The sequence below is a fragment of the Colias croceus genome, chromosome 10, assembly GCF_905220415.1.
Source record: "Colias croceus chromosome 10, ilColCroc2.1".
Lineage (NCBI taxonomy): Eukaryota > Metazoa > Arthropoda > Insecta > Lepidoptera > Pieridae > Colias > Colias croceus.
Genome location: NC_059546.1, coordinates 2,608,369 through 2,633,186, shown reverse-complemented (window position 1 = coordinate 2,633,186; position 24,818 = coordinate 2,608,369). Strand labels below are relative to the sequence as shown.

The following is a 24,818-nucleotide window of genomic DNA, read 5'->3' as shown; positions in this document are numbered from 1 at the left end:
GAGTAGTTTTCAGGGTATTTTTAAGAATTAATTTGTGGATATCAGAAAATTAAATTGAACTTTTTCACAATATCGATTTTATTTGTTGAATTATATAATTTCAATTTTTATCCTGATCATATCCTATGTCATGTGTTTTATTTACTTTTAAGTTGAAAAATTACTCGTACAAGTTTATTTAGAATACAAGAAGAGTTTTAAGAGATTAAAGTCAATTATTGACGACTTTTTGTAAACTTCTTCAAGTTCAGTTCTCATAACTATTCATAAACTTTGTTACAGTACCCCGTTTCACAAAGTCGCGCTTCGGCAAACCTGTGATTCAGATTGGGATGTACAGGTTCAACAGGAACAACAGGAGCCACGGACTTCGTGCGCTATGGACTTGCAGCCGCATTGGTACCGGCTGCAAAGCGAACATAACCACTATAGAAGACACCATTGTTAAGCTGAAGCTCGATCATAATCATTAGGTTATGACATAACTAGAAGATGGGTCATAACTATTAGGTTATAACATTGATTATTATTAGTTAGAAATTTGTTTTTTTTGTATTTAGCTTTATATTATAAAATGTAACTTAGTTATATTACAAAATCCCTTTTTTATTTCTCTTTTTTTGTCAGTTATAATGCTTTTAATAGTTAGATTTATGTTTAAGTTAAAAGTGAAATATTACTGCTTTGTTAATTCAGATATTGCCATATAAATTAAATAAGAACACGATATTTTAATTCAACTTTTATCCTTTTATTTATCAGTCCAGTTCCTTTGATTTATTCGAATTAAGCATAATTAATATGCAACCTATTATGAACAATCATTATTTGGTTTGCAGACAAAGTTTTCTTCACAACCTCTCGATTCGGGAAGCCGGTGATGTTGATAGGCAAGTATAGGTACAATAAACACATCAGAAGTCAGGGTGTACGAGTTTTGTGGAAGTGCAGCCGGATCAGCGCAGGATGTCGCGCAACCGTAACCACCATTGAAGATGTTATTGTCAAAGAAAATATTATTCATAACCATTGATGTGTATTTTGAAACTTAACTGTCCTACCAAAAAAACTTTAGACAGGGTTTAACTTTAAGCGCGGGTTCTCTTCAATCTGGTTTTGTCGTATTTCACATAGAGAACTATTAAAGTGACAGATCCCTGGTTTCAAGTTAGACTGTGTTTAAATTATTTTGTAGTAAGACCATATATTATTTTAAAATTACCTACTTAAATAAATTGATTTGTTTTGTTGATGAACAAATATAATGATCATAATTTTCACCAAATCAAATAGTGAAAATTATTTTTTATTGTGCCAGAATACATGTTCCGAAATTAAAGACGTACCTTTAAATAAATACATTTGAATAATTGTTCTTAAAATAATTGCCACTGTGAGCTATTTTTAGGACGTGTTTCATTAAGTGTACAAAATGTGAACTTATTACACTGTGCAAAGTGAAATATCCCTGCGTTTCAGTTAATTGCATCTTTATAATAAACTTATTTTTATTTTTTAAACCTAAGTACTTCTTTAACTGACTTCAAAAAAGGAGAAATTTCTCAATTCGGCCGGTATTAATTTATTAAAAGGAATCATTGTTACTTCGTGAATAATTTATAGATATTAATGTTGATTTCAGTGCCCTATTACACAATATCACGATTTGGAAATCCCGTAATGATGATGGGAAACTATAGGTTTAACAAATATTCTAAAAGTCTAGGTCGTAGAGTTCTTTGGAGGTGTACTCGGGTGGCGAATGGATGTCGTGCATCAATATCAACTTTAGAAGATATTATTATAAAAAAGAATTTAGTTCATAACCATTAAGTTATACAACGACATTTCTTGGGATTTTTTCAGAACAAATAGTAAGCTCATCTATATATACATATAAAAATGAAACCCGTTTCGCGTTGTCACGGCATCACGCGTGAACGGGTGGACCGATATCCATAATTCTTTTTTATTATATTCCTTGAAGTACGAGGATGGTTCTTATGTAGAGAAAACGTAAATATGTACCACGGTCGAAGCCGGGGCGGACCGCTAGTGTATAATGAAAACATAATATGTCTATCAAATTCGGCAAGCTGTTGTTTTTTTATAAAGAACAAGAATTAAATTGATAATAGAAAATGTCTGGATGTTTTTTTGTATCTGTTTTAATTTGTGTGATATATATATATAGAGTAAATGAGTTTTGTAAGATAATAGAATTTTGCAAAAATACTCTTACATATTACATTTTTCCTTTCCTATTACTGCTCGTACGTTGAATGCTTTTAATTTCAGTAATAATTCAACATTCAGTAATAATATTGTATTACCTAAAATTCCAGTCCTAATGTTTTTAGAAGTACCGTATTAAAATTATATTAAAAGAGTAAGTGATCTATCTGTTTATTATTCAGCTCATTGAAGTTTGTATGTTTTCTGTTTCCTTATATAGATTTATGTAGGCATACTATTCTATATCTGTGCCTTGTTCATCTTTCATTATAATCTGGTTCCAAAACTACGGAAGGTCCACAATATCTTGTTTTTTATTTTTCAGTTCCTCGTTTCACGACCTCTCGGTACGGGAAGCCAGTAATACAAATAGGCTATTACAGATTTAACAGGAACAACAGGAGTCACGGTCTCCGTGGACTGTGGACGTGCTGCCGGACCAGCATGGGCTGCAGAGCTACCGTCACTACTGTTGAGGATGTGATCGTCAAACATCAGAATGTTCATAACCATTAGTTTTTGTATTTGTGTGGTAATTGGCATGAGTGGCTAGAATATTGACCCGAATCGTCAGTCTGTCTATGGTCTACATATGAAATTGTTATGTGTTTATCAATGTGATCCTTGATGACGAATGTTTATGTATGGTATATGTTTTTACAAAGGCATAGTTTAAATGTGTTTATCAATTTTCTACAGTACAAGCTTTTCTATAGCATTTTCGAAGCATTGGATTTGAATAAATGTTTATGTTTTGGTTCGATCGATTACTTTACTCATCTTGTTTAGATATGTCAATTATTAATTAATTGTATTCATGAAGCCTTATAAAACAGTTATGATAGATAAATTATACAAATAAATATTTATTGCCTAGTATATTAGTTGATAAGGCAGATGCGATGGACAAAATCTTTTTTTCGTTGATATACAACTATAAATATAAATACGGAAAATTATTAAAAAAAATGTTTTCTATTTATATATTGCTTCACGTATCTTCAATGTTATATAGATTATATAAGTATTATCATTCTTTTTTTTCAGTAAAATTCGGTCTATCACAAAGAGGGAATCCCATAGTGATGGTTGGTAACCAACGGTTTAAGAAGACGTCAGGGTATGGTCTGAAGAGCTGGTGGCACTGCATCAAGCGCTCAACGACCAGCTGTTCAGCCAGTATGAGTCTTTACGGGAATGTTATTGTTAAAGTTAATTTTAATCATAATCATTAATGCGTTTAAATAGTTCTGAAGATGCTTATCAGGTTACATACATACTTATATACAAGGTGTAATCATTAAGTGTGCACAGGTGATTATTCCGTAACTATTGCAGATATCAAACACTGATATCGCAAGCCCTTTACCTAATGAGTACCCTTTACTTCTATGGGAGTGTTTTATGTAAATTTTTTTTTTCATATATCCCGATTTATTTTTAAAATGTTATTATTGTCATTTTACTCATTAGGTGAAGGGCTTTCGATATCATTTTAATGTTATTTGATATCTGCAATAGTTATGGAATAATCGCCTGTGCACACTTAACGATTACACCTGTATAATAGGTATTCAAATGGTCAATTATTTACTTAATAATGTTGAGTTCGTGTTGTTCATTGGAGGAATGTGTTGTGTACATATATATTCATTGCTGTTTTGTTCAATTTTTTGACGTGACAACGTCTTATAATTCGATAAAGCCGCCTGCACACACGAAAAAACATGACTCATGCGCGTTACCTCGCTCTGAGGCGTTCCATGTAAGGCTTGAAGTGCGAGCGAGAGCGCGGAACGAACGACAAAGAAGCACAATCGGCCGTTGTCACGTTCAACTATCGTCAGTAAACCGACTTTACAGACAACCAATTTTTTTTACTTAAGGGCTGATTTTTCAATCCTTGGTTAAATCTTATCCGTCCAATAAAGTATTACACAATAATATACAGATGCCACATAAAACCTATCAAAAAGTGGACAAGTAGCACATTTTTAAAGTGGTTGTTTAATAAGATATTCGATGAATAAGTTTTAACTAAGGATTGAAAAATCGGCCCTAAATGAAGTTGGAATTGGAATAGCATTGCATTGTCAAATATTGTAAGATAGAGTTCAATTGCAATGTTTTAACAGAAATAATTCTATTGGTCTTCTAGAATTATATTTTATTTACTACTTTTGCTTTGCTTTATATGATACATTGTACGATATATTAGTGCCCTAGCCCCTACCTTGCCTGATTGTAGGTTAACAATAGAAACAAATAAGTCGAACTGCAAAAATAAATGATAGAAAAATATTAATCTTTAAAGTTTAGAAACCAGTTAAATTTGATAATTACACTGATGTTATGATACTGTTTGAAGTGTTATGTTTATGATGGTTATATATCTATAAACATTTACTAAATGTTTAAAATGTATGAAATAAAATATGGTGCAAGATGTATCTATATTATGTAAGGTTTGGTTATAAATTAATGAATTTTATTATAAACTTTATATGTTTGATAAATCGATTGTAAGTTTGGAAATGTTTTCCAAATACGTATTAATCTTTTCTTAATTTTTGTATGTTATGTTTTCTTTAAGATCTGTTCAGATTAACCCGATGGCGCGCGAAAATCTCTTGCCTAGTATGTTATAGAGGCTCTATGGCTACGCGCAGACAGAGAGCGTTCTGCGTTCCGCGTAACCTTTCAGAGCGATAGGTACGCGATTAGAGTCCCTATAATATACTATGTAAGAGATTTAATCGCGTGCCATCGGGATACCGCTACCCACGGCGGTATCGGATACCGCTCTAATCTGAATGGGCCTTTAATAAGTGCCTTTCTAGATATTATACTTGTTTAACAATTTAATTAAAATATATTATTTAGGAATTTTTAATGGTCTGTTTTCGAACATAATACTCATAAAGATTGTGTTATAAATAAATTTATTAACTATTGAAAAACTTTATTACGGTGTTACAGCCATTTCTTATTTTTGTTCTGATTAACCTATATCTGTCTTAGTTCTATCGGATTCTATAATAACTTTTTATTATTATTTGAAAACCTATTTTTTTGTTCTCAGTTATAAGTTAATAATATTAAGTATAGTTCTGTATAATAAGTATTGTTTGTGTGATTGGTAAATGAATCACACGGAATTAAGAAAAATTCCATTTCAGGAAATGAAGTGAAACCAAAGAAAAGTGATCACGTCCTTGAGATTAGCACTAAGCGAAGGAATTGTGTGGGTTGCTATGAGAAGCTGCGGAGGACCTTCACTAGTAGTGAAGTGAAAAAACGAGTTAAAAAAATAAAGAAATTTTGTAGGAAATGTAATCAAACGCTGTGTATGAAATGTTTTGATGACAGGCATAAATAAATTAAAACTACTATGTGTATTGTGTATACTATGTGTATATTCTTGTTTTATTTTGTTATCCCCGTAAATTACCTTACTAAGGGCTGATTTTTCAATCGTTGGTTAAAACTTATTCATCGAATAACATACTAAACTACCATTTCAAAAATGTTTTCTAATTGTCCGTATTTGACAGTTTACAGGTGACATTTTAAAATGTTCGCGTAATACTTTATTCGACGGATAAATTTTAACCAAGGATTGAAAAATCGGCCCTAAAAGTACTGTCTAGTGCGTGCACACACAAATTATAAAGCACAAATTTAGGATTGGGAGTTGCCATTTGAACAAAAGAAGAAGAAGTAAAGCACAAATTTTAAGAAAACATTTTTGAACTACCCGCTTCGTTATTTTATTCGCGGTACGCACGCCGCTTATACCGCACCGACACCTACAATCTACATAGTATTATAATTAGGTATTATGTATGAGTGATTTTCTGTGATTTAATTAATGAATGATTGTGTTGTCTATGTATACGGATTTACCTTAATATGAAATAAAATATTTTAATACTTATTTGTTTTGAGCAATATACCTTTTTATATTCTTCTCTACCTTTCTACTGTACCTTTTTATATTTTTCTTAGACTACAACTAAGTTTACCTATTGTTTTATTTTGCAGATACAAATCGAGCTCAGTTTTTACGTTCAAATCGTGGTAACCCGATAATGTTGTATGCTGGACATCGCTTCAACTACAGGACGGATAGGAAAGGGCCTCTAGGTCGATGGGTCTGCGTCAAGAAGTCCAGGGGGTGTAAGGCCACTGCCTGTACTGTGGGGCACGAGGTTATCGAATATAGAGATGACCATGACCATTGTTAGACCAGCATGACCATCGGTAAACCAACATGACCATTGGTAGACCAACATGACCATTGTAAGACCAACATGACCATTTTAAGACCAACATGACCATTGATCTGTTAACGGATTTAGTTAAGACGGCGCGATGGTTCATTTTATGTTTTATGTATTTTGTTTCCTATTATACAATTAGCGTTAGTAAAATTCTATTGAAAATCATCCAAAACATTAATGTAATGATAAGTAATAAGTAATGTTATAAGAGAAATAAATACGGTTTTAGTAACGTAAATGTTTTGTTCAATTATACCAAAGCGGCCTTCGTATATTGTAGATTTAAATTTAAAACAAATATTATATTTATATCTCAAAGGTAGGCAACACATTCGCGGTGACCCTAACATCGCGAATGCTTATGGGCGGCGGGCATCACTTTCCATCAGGTGACCCGCCTGCTCGTTTGCCCGCTTTAACGATAAAAAAAAATAGTTATACTTAACTGTTAAAATTATACCTAAGTTAAAGTTATCTAGTGCATAATTTATGTTGACTTCGAATATTTTGTCGAATAATATACTTAGTATATTTTTATAATGAAAGTTTTTTGGTAAGTAATAAGGTTTATTAATTGAAATGTCAATTTGGATTAGTCATAAATGGGATTTTTTTCTTCAATTGTTATTTGTATGAGATATAAACACAAATATAACGTAGGTTTAACCTCAGTTTAAATAACGGGTTTATTTAAGTTTAGTTTAATTATTAAATAATAAGTTTTAATGTAAGTATTGCATTTGTTTTACTTTTATCATTAGGAAATTTAATTCGAATTGGGTTTTAATAATCTAATTAAAGAAATGAATTTTAAACAATAGATAATCTTTAAACCAATATAATTGAAATATTTTAAAATTTGTAAAGGGTTAAAATAAAACGTTACGTTTTTTAACGTTGTTTTTTATTTTAATTATTAACGCAAAATAAAAGAAGTTAACTTAGATTTCAAACACAAATAAGTTAAAAATAAATACTTTTAGATTCAAAATTTACAGTACATGAATTCCATTCATTTCACCATAATTTTTCTCATAAAAATATGAAATGACCTTTTGTTACAAAAAATAAATTCTGAACTTGATGTTTTAGAATTTAGAGAATAAATTTTTGCACACAAACAGTAATTTTAAATAAAAACTATACTAATAAGAGTATTATTATTATAGCCTACTTCGGCTACACGGCGTCTGGTAAGCGGTGTCTCGACATGAACGGCAACCGGTTCACAGTCCATCAGAACGAAGGTGCCAAAGTGCGGTGGAGGTGTGTGAAGAAGAACATTGGATGTACTGCTTTTGTACTAACTATAGATAATATCATCATACGGACCCGGACTGTACATACACACTAGTTGAATTGGTAGATTTCCGCCCGCGTTGTTTGAAACTTAATGAAGGTATTAAAACTATCCTTGAGGAGTAGATACGCTAACCATTGGTGAAAATTGGTTTTTGTGAATTTGTTGCGAACAGACAGACGCGGCAAAGGACTTTGTTTTCTAAAAATACTAGACAATGCTGGCTACCTGCAGCAGGGGCAATATTGGAATTGCACCCTTAATTGGCTCCTAAATTGTGATGTGTATAGGCAAGCATGGACAATTTAGAGAAGAGCTGAAATTGTTCCGACCGCCGACCAAGCGAGATTGTCCCCGCGGCAGGTTAATGAGTAGCCCGCTTAACTATTTATACATATGAATGTCGGCTAGGTAAAGCTTGATACTACTGATGAATTTCTAAGTGGTTCTTAGAATTTATTCACAATTAACAAATTATTTACAACTAGCTTACCGCCCGCGGCTTCGCCCGCTTTGTCTAAAACCTAATAAATTATATACTAAAACCTTCCTCTTGAATCACTCTATCTATTAAAAAAACCGCATCAAAATCCGTTGCGTAGTTTTAAAGATTTAAACATACACAGGGACAGAGAAAGCGACTTTGTTGTATACTATGTGGTGATAAATTCGTTTCTCTGTAACACAATAGCTTGTGAATCGTTCTTTTAAAAGCAATAAATAGATATTTAAGTTATATACGTATATAAATTTAGACAACAAATATAAGGCTTATCAAGTATAACTGAGCAGTATAGACGCTGTGATGTTTTATAGTCTCGAATTCAGTTTTAATTCGTAATGTTTTTTTACGATTTACGAGTGCTTTATGTGGACACTGCTATGAGATACTAACTTTAAAAGAAATTAAAAAAAAATAGAATGATAACTCTTAAAGTATTCCAAAAAAATTAATCGAATAAAAGAATAATCGATTTTGTATAATTATCATTTCAAATAAGTAATTGGTTTTTGTAATAATTTTAAGTTAAGCTAAAAATATAACAGTATTTTATAAATCTACTCTATACCTGGTAAAGTACTTGAAAATATCCTATTTATTATGATCTCGATGTGTAAATAAAGTTTATGAGAATATATTATTTATTAAAATTATAAATTATTGTGCACGAAACTTGTGAATTTACGCTCTATGTACCTAAAGATATTTTATATTTATTTATTAGTTTTTTGTTATGTGCTTGCTATCTTTAAGTAAAATTTATTAACCCTAATATTATAAAAATTATAATTTAGACAAGTGAGGGAATTATTTGGTAAGGAAATTATTAACTTTTTATTATTATTTCATTATGAGTCAACTGTAGTGTGCCTAAATATGTTTACTCTGTGATTAATAATTTTTTAATCAGATGTTGATCAGTAAGTTTTCCTTATAATACAGTATCAAAGTATTACTTTTCTTCTCTTATTCAGAACTAGCTTCCGCCCGCGACTCCGTCCGCGCGGATGTCGGTCTTCGCGTGGATGGTTAATTTTGAGTAACTCTGACAATGACATCTTATAAATATATCAATTATAATTATATAAATTATTATAATTTGGCTTGTGTAAATTATTATTTGGGAATTGTCATTAATAAAATAGTTACCATAAACAGTTATTTTTTTTAACCATCTCTTTATTTACCAATAAACATGCTGTTACACTATTGTTGAGTTTTAATATTAATTTTTCAAAGATTTCCTTATTTTAATTTGTGTGTCTCAAATATGTACATAATTCAAAGGTCTGTTTCGCATAAAATACCTGACTTCATTATATACTTACAAATTTTTTCGCACACCCTGTATAACAATAAACAACAACGCTCAACAAAATTGTCATTTCAGAGCTAATGCACGCGATACTACGCGCGCGCTTCTGCCGCGAGTCGACCAACATCTACATAGGCGGACACAAGTTCTTCAGGCACTCACGCTCGCTCATGGGCAATAGGATCCGCTGGACCTGCTCCAAGAAACACAAGCTGAAGTGTAAGGCATCAGCTGTAACGATAGACGGCGTTGTCGTGTCCACTACTGGACTGCATTCGCATAACTGACTGGATTGTGCCCGTTTTGTGAACACCCTGTAGTTATATTTTGTTTGTAGTTGTACTGTTTGGTGTTTGAATGAGGTGCGGATTAAACAAAATTTTTTGGAAAAGTAATGTGGTTGTTTGTTAATATTGACTTTTTTAAGTTATGTGTTAGAAAGAAACGTATTTATTGTTGCGTGTGAAAGAGAAGGACGGAGCATAACAGCTGCTGTGGGGTAAGCATGAATGAAAGCGATCGCACATGCGAAATTTACATGTTTTAGAAATTCATTCGGTGCGAGAATAAGTTTGGAGTAGAAATAATTATTAATCTCATAAGAAAGATGTTATTAGTTGTAATGTAGATGTAGAAAGATGTTAGATTTTGTTAATAATTATATTAAAAGTACAATTCAAAAAGTGTTTTCAGGTTTTTTTTTAATTCTACTGAGTTAATAAAATTATCTCAATTAGTGCTACTAGAAAGTGATTGTGCTAGATAAGAAATGCACTGAAGAATATCTCAAAACCTTGAAGTAAGTAAGTTTTGTTTTATACATTTTTTGTTGTTTTTAATAAACAAAAATTCTACTCCAAATGAATCTTGATACAGCGCGTAGGGTTGTCTGTCTTTATCTATTACATGGGGAAAGCGCACGCGCATTCTCAGCAGCTGCTGCTATGCTGCGTCTTGCTCTTTCACATGGAATAATGTATGCAACTATCTCTTTCTCTCTCGTGCGCAACTTAAAACTTTGACTACCGTGAGCTTGATCGAATTTAATGTGCTTTCATTGATTGTTTAATTATAATGTGTTAGGAAACACATGACTACGAATAGATATCCAGAAAAAATAGGCAACCAAAAAGGCGTGTTTTTTTCATGCATATTTTATATGGATTTAGTTTGGTTTATAATTGAGCTTAACTCTAAGAAGAAACGTAGATTTTAATTACATGATCACTGACCCCCCTTTTTTATTTTACTCAACTGCTAATGTTAAACAAACATTTCATTCACATCAGGGTAGTTCGTGAAAACGGAGACGCAAAGCTTATTTTTGTTGATAAGTTAATGTTATTTATAAGTGTTTTCTTAAATTATGATTCTGTAGTGGAAAGGATGGGTATTTTTATGTACAGTATTCTTTAGATGAGGACCATGAGGTATATTTAAAAAGATCTAAAATTTACTGATTACTGGAAATGTCAGGAGCAAAAATTGTTTCGTTGTATAGTTTTTTTTTCAATAATTACTTCTACACATAAATTAAATATTCTTTAAAATGTAGTTTGATCTTATAGAAATAGTGTCCAAAATTATTATAAGTGATTGCGAAATTTTACTGCCTTATAGTGCTTTTAAGAACAAGGTTTAGTAAAACGTTTTACTATGAAGAATACATATTTTTATATCTAGATTAGTAGTGTGAAACATTCCACGTTTTTGAGAGTTGTTCGTATTTTTAGATGATATTGGTTGTAATATTGTCGTATTCTAAGAGCTAGCGCGCAAGAGCAACTTTTGTCTCCGCAACTATTTTGTCTCTCCCATCAACTCTATGGGGAGTTGCGTCGCTACGTGCGCGCACTTTCTTACTAGCCCATAGAGTTGATGGGAGAGACAAAATAGTTGCGGAGACAAAAGTTGCTCTTGCGCGCTAGCTCTAATAATGTTACCAAAGGAGCCTTTTATCGAATATTAAAGTTTGAAAATTGTCGCAAAATTTTTATTAAGGTTTCTAAAAATTATAAAATCGACGATGTTTATTGTTTATACTCTATGTTGTATTGTAGCGATTTGAAGTTGCACCTTTTGGATTCATTAAAATTAACTTTGTTGAATATTCTTGGGAGTATTGTACAATATGATATTGATTGGCATTTAAAATGTTTCCGATTAATTTATCAATCGTTGGATTTATGTAGTGAAGAGAACATCTCATCAGTACCTATTAAAAAAATAATATAAAATAATCTCAAGATTAAATTTTTTATATTTGTATAAATTTTACATAAAATGAACGTGTTTCATTTAGCGTTAATATGTTTATTTATTGTTTAACTTCTGTATATACACAGGGCTTGTTGTAAATCAAATTGTTTTAATAAACACATTCAACGTATTTGTTTTTTATTCAATAAATATATTTTATTAAACAAATAAATTAATAAAATCAGAATTTTAATGGTGATACAATTCGCCTTGAATAGAAAATATGTTTTCTAATATGTCTACGAGCAGTGGTGGCTCAGTGGTGAGACCTCGGACTTCGAATCGATAAGTCCGTGGTTCGAGACCAGGCGAGCGCGCAGGAAATAAATTGATTTTTCAATTTATCTGCGCATGTTGTAACATCACCACTGCTCGAACGGTGAAGGAAAACATCGTGAGGAAACCGACATGTCGAAGAATTAAAAAAAAAAAGTTTGACGACATGTGTCATCCGCCAACCCGCACTTGGCCAGCGTGGTGGATTATGGCCTGTACCCTCATAGGAGGCCCGTGTCCTGAACGTATATGGGCTGATGATGATGAATATGTCTACTACAGCCTATATTTATATAGAAAAAATATTATTGATAATAATCATTTCAAATATTGTAATCTCTGTTTAAAGTATGTATACTACGATATGATGTAAATTCACAACTACTTATTATTTTATTAATGACTAAAACACTTCATCAAGGTGGCTAACTATTTCATCGTATTTTCCAATAAAAACATACAAAACTACAGGCGTATATCATATACACGTATATCAAGCGAAGGGTGAACCGGTACCTACTAGAGAAGCGCGTACCATCTTACTGCGCGTCTACACACTCGACGAGTGGTATGGGAAGTAACGAGGAAAGAGACATAGTGTGGACACGTTACTCGTCATGCCACTCGTCGTGCTCATCGTCCTGCTCACTGCTCCCTATTTTGTCGGCTTTTGCGCGCGAGTCAAAGGACCGGCAATACGAGTGCGAAATGAGGAGCGTCGCGATAAATCGCGCGAGTAGAGCAGTATGTGGCCAGAGGGCAATGTCGCGGCAAATAACGGCAGCGCGATGAGCAGAGCGATGAGCAGCACGAGGAGCATACTGTGGCGGCGACATTAGACCATATCTTAGCTTTCCATCAAGCGAGATTGTGGTCTAGCGCTTCCCTATCTACAAAAAAAAAACATGTTTCAATAACTGATATATTCTTTCAGGAGAAATAATCCACACGAGTAGAGGGGTACATTTCCTATACAACTTGTACACGTACAACCGAAAGCAAGTGGCCAAGAACAAAATGTGGCGATGGTACTGCTCCCAGTACCACAACGGTTGCCGGGCAACCCTCATCACCACGGTGGAGAACTACGTATCTATGGATATTGGTTCCCATTCACACCCACCGCCAAATATTCACAAGTCGAATGACGGAAGATATATCTTCTATAAGTAGAGTGTTGGTTCTATTCGGTAGTCTTATGTTTTAAGCCGTAGGGTGTAAGATACAGATGGGTACATAATTCGATACGTTTTTAAGAAATTAATTAAAAATAAATTGTTAAACACATGTTTTTTATCTCTACAATCCCTTCTTCATAATTTTGCCTGATTTTTTGTGAAAAAATCCTTAGAAAATATCCAAGTTTCATCTCCTGGCCGCGAAAGTTCATCATGACGCCAACTTTACCCAAATCCCTTTATAAATATAATACTTATCTACGAATTACAATATGGCAAAAACTTTTTAATTGACTTCCTGCATGAAATGAAATGCAAACACTCTGTATCTCATGCCGCAGTTGCTTAACGCAAAAGTCTCACAGGTAAATAGATCAGTGCAGACTATATTAAATCCATCAACAGCAATAATAAAAAAAAAAACATTATTTTCAGTCTCCTACGTATACAACCGACAAGGTAAAAGATTGGCTATTTGCAAAGGGCACACTTACTACTGCGGTTTCCAAGGCACCAAAACTTCTATCTGGAGATGCACCAGATGGGGCCAGTGTAAGGCCAGGTTCATACTGAGTTCATATGGTGATCTGGTGACAGGACAGTTCAATCACACACACAACCCCCCTTCGTATTTCATTCAAAATGGAATGTATTATAAGGTGTGAAATGGAGCACCCTGTAGATGTTGGATGAGTGAATATTAATCTATACTAATGCTATAAAGCTGAAGAGTTTGTTTGTTTGAACGCGCTAATCTCAGGAACTACTGGTCCGATTTGAAAAATTCTTTCGGTTTTAGATAGCCCATTTATCGAGGAAGGAGCGGAGAAATGCGGGTAAAACCGCAGGGCACGGCTAGTATGTGATATGTATGGGTGAATATAGTATACATGGTGTTATGTCTAAATAGTGTAAATGTACAAAATATGTTAATTGTATTACAATGGAACACCTGTACATGTGATGTCTATTTATGTATAAGAGAGTAAATGTATATAAAATATGTTAATTTTATTTTAATGATTTACAAATACATTTAAGAAGCATTGGCGTTTTTCTTTTTGGTTACAAAACTAATTTATTATATCAGTCATTTATCTTTATATTACGTTCCTAAAGCAATCATAAGTCTCATAATGATACTAAAATATTCAACCATAAAACAATACTTCTTATGTCCTGCAGTTTTAAAAAAAAGGTGTGCATTAAAAATATATAACATAAATTAAAAAATTTCAGTGGAATATTTCCCGAACATTGAAGGCAAAGTGCGCGCACTCTTAAACGGATACAGCTTCTATGCAGACGAGAGAGGGAAGCATAAAACTTACTGGCTCTGCACTAACTCGAAACATTGTAAGGCCCGGTTCACAACCTCGAAGTCCAGGATGCTATACTATCTACCGGAGATAGTGCACACCCACCCGCCGCCAGTATACGTCATTAGAAATGGTGTATTCATTAAGGTGTAGAATGGGTCATCCAATGAATACCTATGAAATAATTATTGGTAATGTTTTTGTAAGTAATAGGTAAATGTTGCAAATATATGTTGCGTTTTTGACTATTGAATAATGCGGAATAAAGTTTTGTTGCAGTAGTAAAAACATCCTGTATTGATTCATCCTGTGCAGATTATATTGATTCATCCTGTATTGATTCATCCTGTGCTGATAAAAAGAAATATATGTTTATGTGTATGTGTGGTTGCTGTTGGTGTAGACTTTAGACGTTAAATTGAGTAATTTTGCTTATGTGTGACTATACTCATACATGTGTTACACTGAAAGAAGTACTTGTTTTAAATTTGATCTTGTTTATATTAAGAATTAGTAATCATCTACCTATAAAACGTTAGAAAGATGTACCTGATTATTGTAAAAGTTCTATATACCTACTAAGGTATATGAATTTGTCAATTCTTTAACTTCTAGACATTGTTAAAAATATAGATAGTTAATGCTTTCTACATTAACATCAACACATGACGAAATAATGTAACTGTATACGTATGACAATGAAACCATTAAAATATTTGAGTTAAATAGTGTTTTATTTAATTTTTTTAATGTATACAGATACTATAATACAATTTATATAAATAACAGTAAATATAGAAATAAATATATTGTTGTCAATATACATAGTAGTAGTCAGTAATACATACACGTACCTGAGAATTTATAGTTTAAAAAGATGGTAAAAACTTATTAAACCCCTTTGTTCCAGTAACATATATGCCCACTGACACTGGCAAGATAATTGCATTAGTGAACGGTTACCCTTTCTATGGTGATAGTAGAAGGAAGACGAGAACGTACTGGAACTGCTCTAAATCAAGGGTGTGCAAAGCAAAGTTCACGACAAACAAAGAAGGAGATATATTTAATTGTATTGTAGAACATACACACAAGCCGCCCTTGTATGTGATAAAGAATGGAGTATTTATAAGAATGAAGAAGCGATGAGAAATTTTCTCAATAGATGGCGTGGGACTTTGTGCAAATACAATCAACTGTCGAAGAAATTCGAGGCGATTGGCTAGGTGTTGCCGCGGTATTTATGGCAAAACGAATTCGAATCTCGCCTCGTGATTCGAAAAATTCGAATTTTACAAATTCAAGTTTATCTTTTATAATAAAATATTTGAATGGTATCAACTAAATATTGAATTTCATGGGGTGATGGAGGCTTTAATTTACTTATGATTTATTTTGACTTCTGTGTGTGTGTCATTATTTGGGATTATTTTTGTACGGAGATTTATATTTATTTACGGTGTATTTTTTTCTGCGTAGGTAATCATCATTGTTTTTCCGCTTCTTTTTATGTTACGTGATCTTATTGATTTGTTAAGTGAGAGAGTATGAATTACGGATAATTAATTCGTAATTTCAATATAATAATATGTAAAAATTTAAATAAAACTTGCATACCGTATTGGCATGCAAGGTACGTACGTACTTGTCTTTATATTTATTTTTCTTCTGTACCACCGAAAAATATAAGACTAACTTCTTATTAAAAAAAAAATCTCTTTCATATGAAGCAAGCCAATTATTTTAATAACTTCGTTCCATCCGAGTGTCTCTTGACACCTCTCAAGTTTTTTTTTTGTGAATGCTAAGTTGACTATTAATTTGGTATTCTTTGAAATGATGTGACAGATCTGTTTAAGATAATGGGAATTGGTCATACCAATTAAATGAATTTGTTCTTGTGTAACGAGTTTTTCGTTAGAAGTAACACAAAAGTGTAAAATTAACTGTGAAGCATTTAATCTATTCATACTGTAATTGATTTTGTTTAATAAACAAGCATTAATTGTTGTATCTGATTTTCAATTACTATGATTTACAACTGTAACATAATTTTTTTTATTTTTGGTACGAAGTTCCTTATCGCGCGTTGTGAAAGGGGGCTAGACGGAAAAAATTCTTACGAAAAGTTGTCACGACACTTTTTGCTAGAGTTGTAAGCCGTGCACGCCGCACGGCTTACGGCACGCGGCGCGTGGTTCTCTGTCTGTCCCTCTCTAACTTAACACTTCGTTCCATCCGGATGTCCCTTGACATCGCTCCAGTTTTTTTATTTATTTATTTTGGTGACTAATGAAATTCATAAAACCGATAATTTTCAGTGATATTAGTGAAGAATAAGTTCGGGAAAGATATGGCGATAATAGACGGGTATACGTATTATCCGACGAAAAGGAACGTGTCCATACAATGGAGGTGCACCCGGGGGATACCGTGCAGGGCTCGGTTTACGACGGATTACGAACTAAAGGTTAAAAGTTCCTGCTATGTACATGACCATTATCCACCAAGAATGGTTATTAAGAACGGAATGTGCTTTAAGGTATAGTAAAAGTGGTACAATGAATAAATAAAATAAACATTAACGGCCTTACTAATAAAATGTTACCCATTCGCTATGCAATGAATTACATAGTCATTCGCTATGCAATGAATTAGTCAACAATAACTTGTCATGTTTTTATGATTGACGATTCATGTGAGCAAGAGCAGGACACAGCTATGGTAGAAAATGATAGAAATTTATCCATTGTATAACTTTTTATTAGTAAGGCCGAAATACAATAAGAATATTCTATCGTGATGTCTTAAGTCAGTATAAATTCCCGTCTAGGAAAATTATTATGGGGCTAAACGACCGCGGTCTGCCATTTTGCACACTGGAATTAATATTGTTTTAAGACTCATTTTAACCCGCCAGGTATGAACAAATATTTTCAGTTTTGTAAAGAAAATGTTTGTAAGAAAAAATGATTTAGATACTTACTACTCATATCATTTTAAAGATCTGATGATGATCAAAAATTTGACGTATTCAATAATTCTAGATTCTTCGAATTTTTATAGTAGCATAAGATGTACTTGAAAACTTTTTATCAATTGGAGGATATTCCAGTATATTAGAGGTATATTATATGTTTGTAAACCTCTACTTGCTATTGGTGTTTCTGTTTTAATCCTATATGTATTAAGAATTAATAAATGCCCATTGAGGATAGTTAAATCGGTTGTAGTCAAGATTAGTCTTAGATTAGTTATAGTCATGGCTTCATTTACAGACTAATTTAATCGTATTTTCTATTTTTTTTACTAAGAGTAATTTCCTGTGACTACTTAAATCGAGAGGCACCCATGTTGAAATGTAGCACAATCCTTATTAGATCCAGAATAATAAAATGTTAAGTAGTATTTGAGATAAGATTTATTTACATGTATCGTGTATCTATCGTGTATGTATCCATACGATGTATTTAGAACTTGATGTATAAAAAGTTTCTGTAAATATAGGATCTGTGCACAAAAGTATGGGATTAAGATGAAAGATCTCATATTATAGACGAGCAGTATTAGCTATACGCGAAATAAAACTTATTCAGAATCAGTTTGTTGTTTGATTTAAACCAACCGTTTGTTGAAATGAAAAAATAAAGCTGTTCTCTTCCTCACTCTTCCCAGTTCCTTTTGTTACCTAGGCGCGTTCTTTTTGACAAAAACTAAATTTAAAAAAAAAACGACGTGTGGCACTCGGGGGCTGCCGCGGTAAAGCTATTGCATGCTGTGCCTTCAAGCCACATCTCCCCCGTCGGAGTGGGGTGCGTGTTTTCGTTACGGAATTTCTCGATTCGGTCCCCGCGCTCAAGGCCCGCGATAGAAGCTATGCAATAGCTTTAAACTCCTTACCTACTCCTTCGTCCCCTTACTCCTTCATGTGAGGGTATTGCCATGACGCAACCTTGGAATTATACTCTTCGTTACTGTTACTAACAAGCACTTAAAATTTCAGTTCGTCTCGTGTTGAATAAAGCTGGTAAAAGACTAGCGTTGCACGAAGGGTTTACTTATTATTGTTCATCGGATGGTGCGTCCACCATAGCCTGGAGGTGCACAAGAGGAAAGCTATGTAAAGCTCGACTGTTGACTACGAAAACCTTGCAAGTTATACGGTCGAAATTCGTGCACGAACATATACCGCCTAACTTCATCATTCATGAGGGAGTGTGCCATAAGATTTGATTGAGGTAAAATAGCGGTTAATAAGGCTTTTAATTTTCAATAGTAGTCTTCTATAATAGCTGTTAATAGTCTATACTCTACAAATTAGAACTGACAAAGACAAAGAGAAATTTCGTAGTAGGTAATGTTGTGCGTCTTTCAAGTTGCCATATTGTATATGAAAAATATTCTACTGAATGGTCTAAGATCCGAACATAAGGCGAAATTCAACGGCGTGATAATAGAATGAGACCAATTTTATAATAAACTAGCTTCCGCCCGCGACTCCGTCCGCGCGGATGTCGGTCTTCGCGTGGATGGTTTATTTCTCCATTTTGAGTAACTCTGACAATGACATCTTATAAATATCTATTGGACCCAAATACGGCTAGGCCAAGGCTAGGCCTATAATAATACGCAACGTGTGTTCGCGGTTCTACAGAACAACGTCTATGATAAAACTGAAAAATTAAGATTAATTTTTTTCTCCGTATTTTTCCAGGATAAAAAGTATCCTATTTTACGCCCAGGATAATAAGGTATAATTATACCAAGTTTCATCGAAATCGAACCGTTAGTTTTCACGTGATGCCTTCACATACAGACAGACAGACAGACAGACAGACAGACAGACAGACAGACAGACAAAAATTTTTTTAATCACATATTTGGGTTTGGTATCGATCCAGTAACACCCCCTGGTATTTATTTTTTCAATATTTTCAATGTACAGAATTGACCCTTCTACAGATTTATTATATGTATAGATTTAGTCTATTAAAAAATGTATTAAAAATGGGTTGACTGGGAAAATCCTGGACAGGACATTTTTAATGAATTAAAAAAAAAACATTTTTTTTAATTAATTGCAGTATCAAGATAATAAAAAAAATATATATAATAGTCTTAAAGTATGAAACCTACAGAATGTGCAGTCATAGTCGTTTTCTAATATTTACCGGGACAAACGGCTGGGTTGCCAGATATAAACAGGTATGTCGGTACCAGTTATTTTCACTTGATAGGATGATGAAAAAAAAAATTATGTCAGCACTGTTTTATTACAAAATTGTTTTATTATCTCGAAACTGCAATTAATAAAAACTTAAAATAATTTTTTTTTTAATTCATTAAAAATGTCCTGTCCAGGATTTTCCCAGTCAACCCATTTTTAATACATTTTTTAATAGACTAAATTAATTATAAAATTGGTCTCATTCTATTATCACGCCGTTGAATTTCGCCTTCTGTTCGGATCTTAGACCAGAAGTAATACACATTACAAGTTTGATGTTTTATATATGCCACTCGAAACCTACTAGATAGTTTTTTATTCTGTTATGATACTGAAAATGTTTTGAATATCCATGTAAACGACTCGACAATTTTTAGAATGGTTTTGTTGTTAGTAAATAGATACGTGTCGTAATTAAATGCTAGTAGCAAATCACGTTTTTATTTACTCTTAGTAGTAATTCTCTTTATTTTTATATAGTAGACATATCATTCTTGAATATATTAGCGCTTGTAATTTTGTACCTATTTATTTTCAACTAAATGGTATTATTTTATGTGAAATCATTATAAAACATCTAGGTTTCCGCCCGCGGTTTCGCCTGCTCAGTTAAAGAAAAACCCGCATAGTTCCCGTTCCCTTGGGATTTCCGGGATTGCGTCATTTTCCCGGGATAAAAAGTAGCCTATGTCCTTTCTCGGATATCAAAATATCTCCATACCAAATTTCATGAAAATTGGTTCAGCAGTTTAGGCGTGATTGAGTAACAGACAGACAGAGTTACTTTCGCATTTATAATATTAGTATGGATTGTTTATTTAATTTCACAATAATTATTGTGAAAGTTATGTTCGTAGGAAAAAATATAAACCTATGTATATTGAGCAGATTTATATTTTATAGATTATACTCTAGTTATGCCTAACTGTTGTGAAGAAAGTTAGTTTTATTGATATTCAAAGATAACAAAGAAGAATTTTACAAATTGTACAAATTAAAACTATACTGTATTCAAATAATGTTTCTATTATTTAAATTTTTGTGGACATAAAAATATTATATGAAACAAATTATTCATAAGGAACTTTTTTTTTTGTAATGCGAAGTTGTTTAGATTTGTTAGTTTCATTCGATTAAGTTAATATATAAATAAAGAAGATTTATAATACATGTACATATTTATTTCATGTTTGAATAATTTATTTATTTATTTATTAATACTTTATTGCTCTTAGAATTATTACAATAATACTTAATCTAAGAATACATTAAAACAATTGGCGGTCTTATCGCTATGCAGCGATTTCTTCCAGACAACCGTACGTACGGAAATAATTTAAATTAGAGGAAAGGTGAAGGATAATCTAAAGACTAGCACAACAGCTTAGCTTAAAATAGCTTTATACAATTACACATGTATAAGTATATAATATATTTGAAGATGACAACCTCACAAATCATTTTATTACATAAAATGAAATATGAAAATACTAATGCAAACTTAACACAAGTACAATGTTTCTTGGATACTTTTTCACTTAATAAAGACGTAGGCGTAAGAATTCTAACTGTAGGTATAGTTTGTAGACACATACATTTCGATCATGTGATAGGATATAGGTTTCATATTATAACACTTGTCTAAAATTTATATAGATAGTTTATTCAGATTTCAAAACAGTTATTTACATTTCAGTCACCTGGGTCCGTAATCACAGGGGAAAGACAATGAGCATTTACAAAGGATATATCTACCTATAGCTTTGATGGGTCTGACCAATTCGTACAACAGTGGAGGTGCATCCTAAATCCCTCTTGTCAAGTACTGTTTAGTACTCAGAAGGGGGGAGTGGTGGGGGTCACGGGATCACATGAACACCCCCCACCTAAATATGTGTTGCAAAGTGGTATTATTTATTTGTAAGATGTTGTTTAAATGATTTTGGTAAGATTGAAGCTGGGTTTGTGTGTTGTATTGAATGTAATCTGCTAATGATTATCATAAATTTTCTATTCAAAATGTATCATTGAAATGATTGAATTAATTTTATTGCACTACTTACATTATTAGTAAAAAAATGTGTTTTTTTTTTTAAATTCCGTTCCCTAATAGTTCTTGGATTAAATTTGAGAGCAGCATGTAAATTATAGGTTCGATGTTTTATTAAGTACATGCAACCGCTGTACCGCGCTCTAGGTAATTGCGGTGAGGCAGGCACCGGATAAGAAAGAGCACGACTTGGAAGTTAGAAAGAAACGGAACGGTCGGTGCTCTCCCCTGCCTCGCCGCGCACACACCTAAGGCGCGGTACAGCGGTTGCGTTCAAGCTATAGTTGATGTGTGATGCACGTAAATTAAAATGAATGTTCTTCAATTAGACTAGGAAGAAACTGGCCTTTCGAAACAAAGTTTACCACTAGTTCGAAGGTCAGGGTCTGAACATAATGCTGTACCTATTTCTTGAAAAAAAAAAAAAAACTTTTTTTTGACGTGACAACGTCTTATAATTCGATAGAGCCGGCTGCACGCACGAAAAAACATGACTCATGTGGCGTTACCTCGCTCTGAGGCGTTCCATGTGAGGCTTGATGTTAAAGCGAGAGCGCGGAACGAGCGACAAAGAAGCACGATCGGCCTTAAGACGTTGTCACGTTCAACTATCGTCAGTAAACCGACTTTACAGACAACCATTTTTTTGACGTGACAACGTCTTATAATTCGATAAAGCCGGCTGCACGCACGAAAAAACATGACTCATGCGGCGTTACCTCGCTCTGACTCATCTGAGGCATTCCATGTAAGGCTTGAAGTGCGAGCGAGAGCGCGGAACGAGCGACAAAGAAGCACAATCGGACGTTGTCACGTTCAATTATCGTCAGTAAACCGACTTTACAGACAACCATTTTTTTACTTTTAATTGCTTTCAGTGGAGTTCGTGAGGAAGAGCAACGGGAAGCAGCTGGCTGTACTCGACGGGTACACATTCTACCAAGACGGGAAGAGTGTTGCTGGAACCTTCTGGCGATGTACGAATACCGGTTATTGTAAGGCCCGGTTCATATTAATTAACAAGGGGCAGTATATTGGCAAGTGTAATTTGGATCATATGCACAGGCGCCCTACGTATATTATACGGAATGGAGTGTTTTTGAAGTTATAAAGTTTAGACTGTAGAGGATCTAGAAGTGCGAGCATTTGTATGGGAATTTGAAAAGTGCCCCTACCGTGCGTAATAGGAACTAATTTTTAATGGTGATACGAATACATGTCTATAGTTTTTTTGCTCGCGCTTAATATAAATAATTATTTCCATTAGTTTTAAGTAAATTGATAGTGTGTTAAGCTTTATGTTACAATCCATTAAGCAATTATAAACTACTAGCGGTCCGCCCCGGCTTCGCCAGTGGTACATATTTACGTTTTCTCTACATAAGAACCATCCTGATAAAACAGGCAAATATGTAGCGTTTATGCCTATGTTCTTCAAACAACAATCCTGTCTCCTGATATTAATCTGGAAATCGTCTAAGTAATTATATTGAAGAACCAAAAGATTTTTATGCATTTAATTTGTCGACACACATGTACTTTTTCTTTTTATTAAATAATATTGATCTTGAAATATTTTTTTCATGCTGTATTAATATTAACTCATTTTCATTATACATAAATCTATGTATGATTCAGAAAAACTAGGGAAAATCATCATGTATTCTTTGGTAGTTTTCTTTAAAAGTTCATCATTTCCACAACATTATTTAATTTTTTTTTTCAAGATTTAAGAATACAATTTTCATATTATACTGCTGTGCTGTGCCCGGCGGTTTTACCCGCATTGCTCCGTTCCTGTTGGTCCTAGCTTGATGGTATATAGCCTTCCTCGATAAATGGGCTATCTAACGCCGAAAGAATTTCGGACCAGAAGTTCCTGAAATTAGCACGTTCGAACAAACAAACTCTACATCTTTATAATATTAGTATAGATTGACACTGCAATATATTTCTATGTGTGCATTACTTTTTATAATACAAAATTTCATAAAATATTTGTTTCCAGTCATGATAGTCCATAACACGCAAGGGCATACAGTAGCAATCTACGACGGGTACTCGTACTATAGAGTAAAGCCGCATCTACACAAGTGGCGATGTTCGACCAGCGGCTACTGTAAGGGGAGATTGATAACCAACGAATATAATGAAATCGAACTGTTCACGGTGAAACACACACATCCTAGGATTAAGTATGTTATACGTGACGGTCTTTTGATTAAGGGTAGGTGATTAATGATTTGTCATCATCATCAGCCCATATACGTAACCACTGCTGGAACACGGGGCTCCTATGGGGGTAAAGGCCATCATCCACCACGCTGGCAAAGGGCAGGTTGGCAATTGTCACATGTCATCGAACTTTTGATTCTTCGACATTCGTTTTCCTCACGATGTTTTCCTTCACCGGTCGTGCAGTGTTGATGTAAACAATATGCGCAGATAAATTGAAAAATAAATCTATTTATCGATTTCAATTATTGGTTTCACCATTGAGCCGCCACTGCTTATGATTAATGATTGTAGTAGGATTATGTAATGATTAAGTTTGGACGGATACGTTTTATCGCTAGGCAGGTTCACACAGAGCGAGCTTCTCGAAGTAATTGTTGCGCGAAGTTGCTCGTTCCGTGTGGATTTACTTATTACAGATATTCGATTCAAACATCAAAACCATGGCTGTTTAAAGTTTGTTAGAATTTATATTTTAGATATAATTATAATTAAATAAAAACCTTTTTCAGAATTTATAATAATAGATAATATAATAAGAAATAAATACGTTTTTAAATCAGTTGTGTTTTTATCACATATCGTTTATAAATTATTATCTCTCGATTATGCGATCGTGATTAAAATTAAAGACAACCT

At 33.2% G+C, this 24,818-nt stretch overlaps 1 protein-coding gene across 35 annotated transcripts in view; it reads left to right on the top strand.

The window, feature by feature from the left end:
• Positions 1-24,818, top strand: part of LOC123694735 (protein tramtrack, beta isoform) — a 437,925-nt gene that overhangs the window by 126,644 nt on the left and 286,463 nt on the right. The window contains exons 5-6 of one of the 35 annotated variants that reach the window (XM_045640253.1): positions 13,784-14,007; positions 14,588-14,647. The exons of 27 other annotated variants lie outside the window; for them this stretch is intronic. In XM_045640253.1, coding sequence (XP_045496209.1) covers positions 13,784-14,007; positions 14,588-14,632 — 269 coding nt within the window. In that variant the 3' untranslated portion in view covers positions 14,633-14,647. Of the gene's footprint in view, positions 1-13,104; positions 13,451-13,783; positions 14,008-14,587; positions 15,394-15,577; positions 16,686-16,988; positions 18,269-18,670; positions 18,916-22,822; positions 23,071-23,952; positions 24,742-24,818 lie in introns of those variants that run through there. 7 more of the 35 variants (XM_045640288.1, XM_045640279.1, XM_045640285.1 and 4 more) reach the window with 7 other exon arrangements.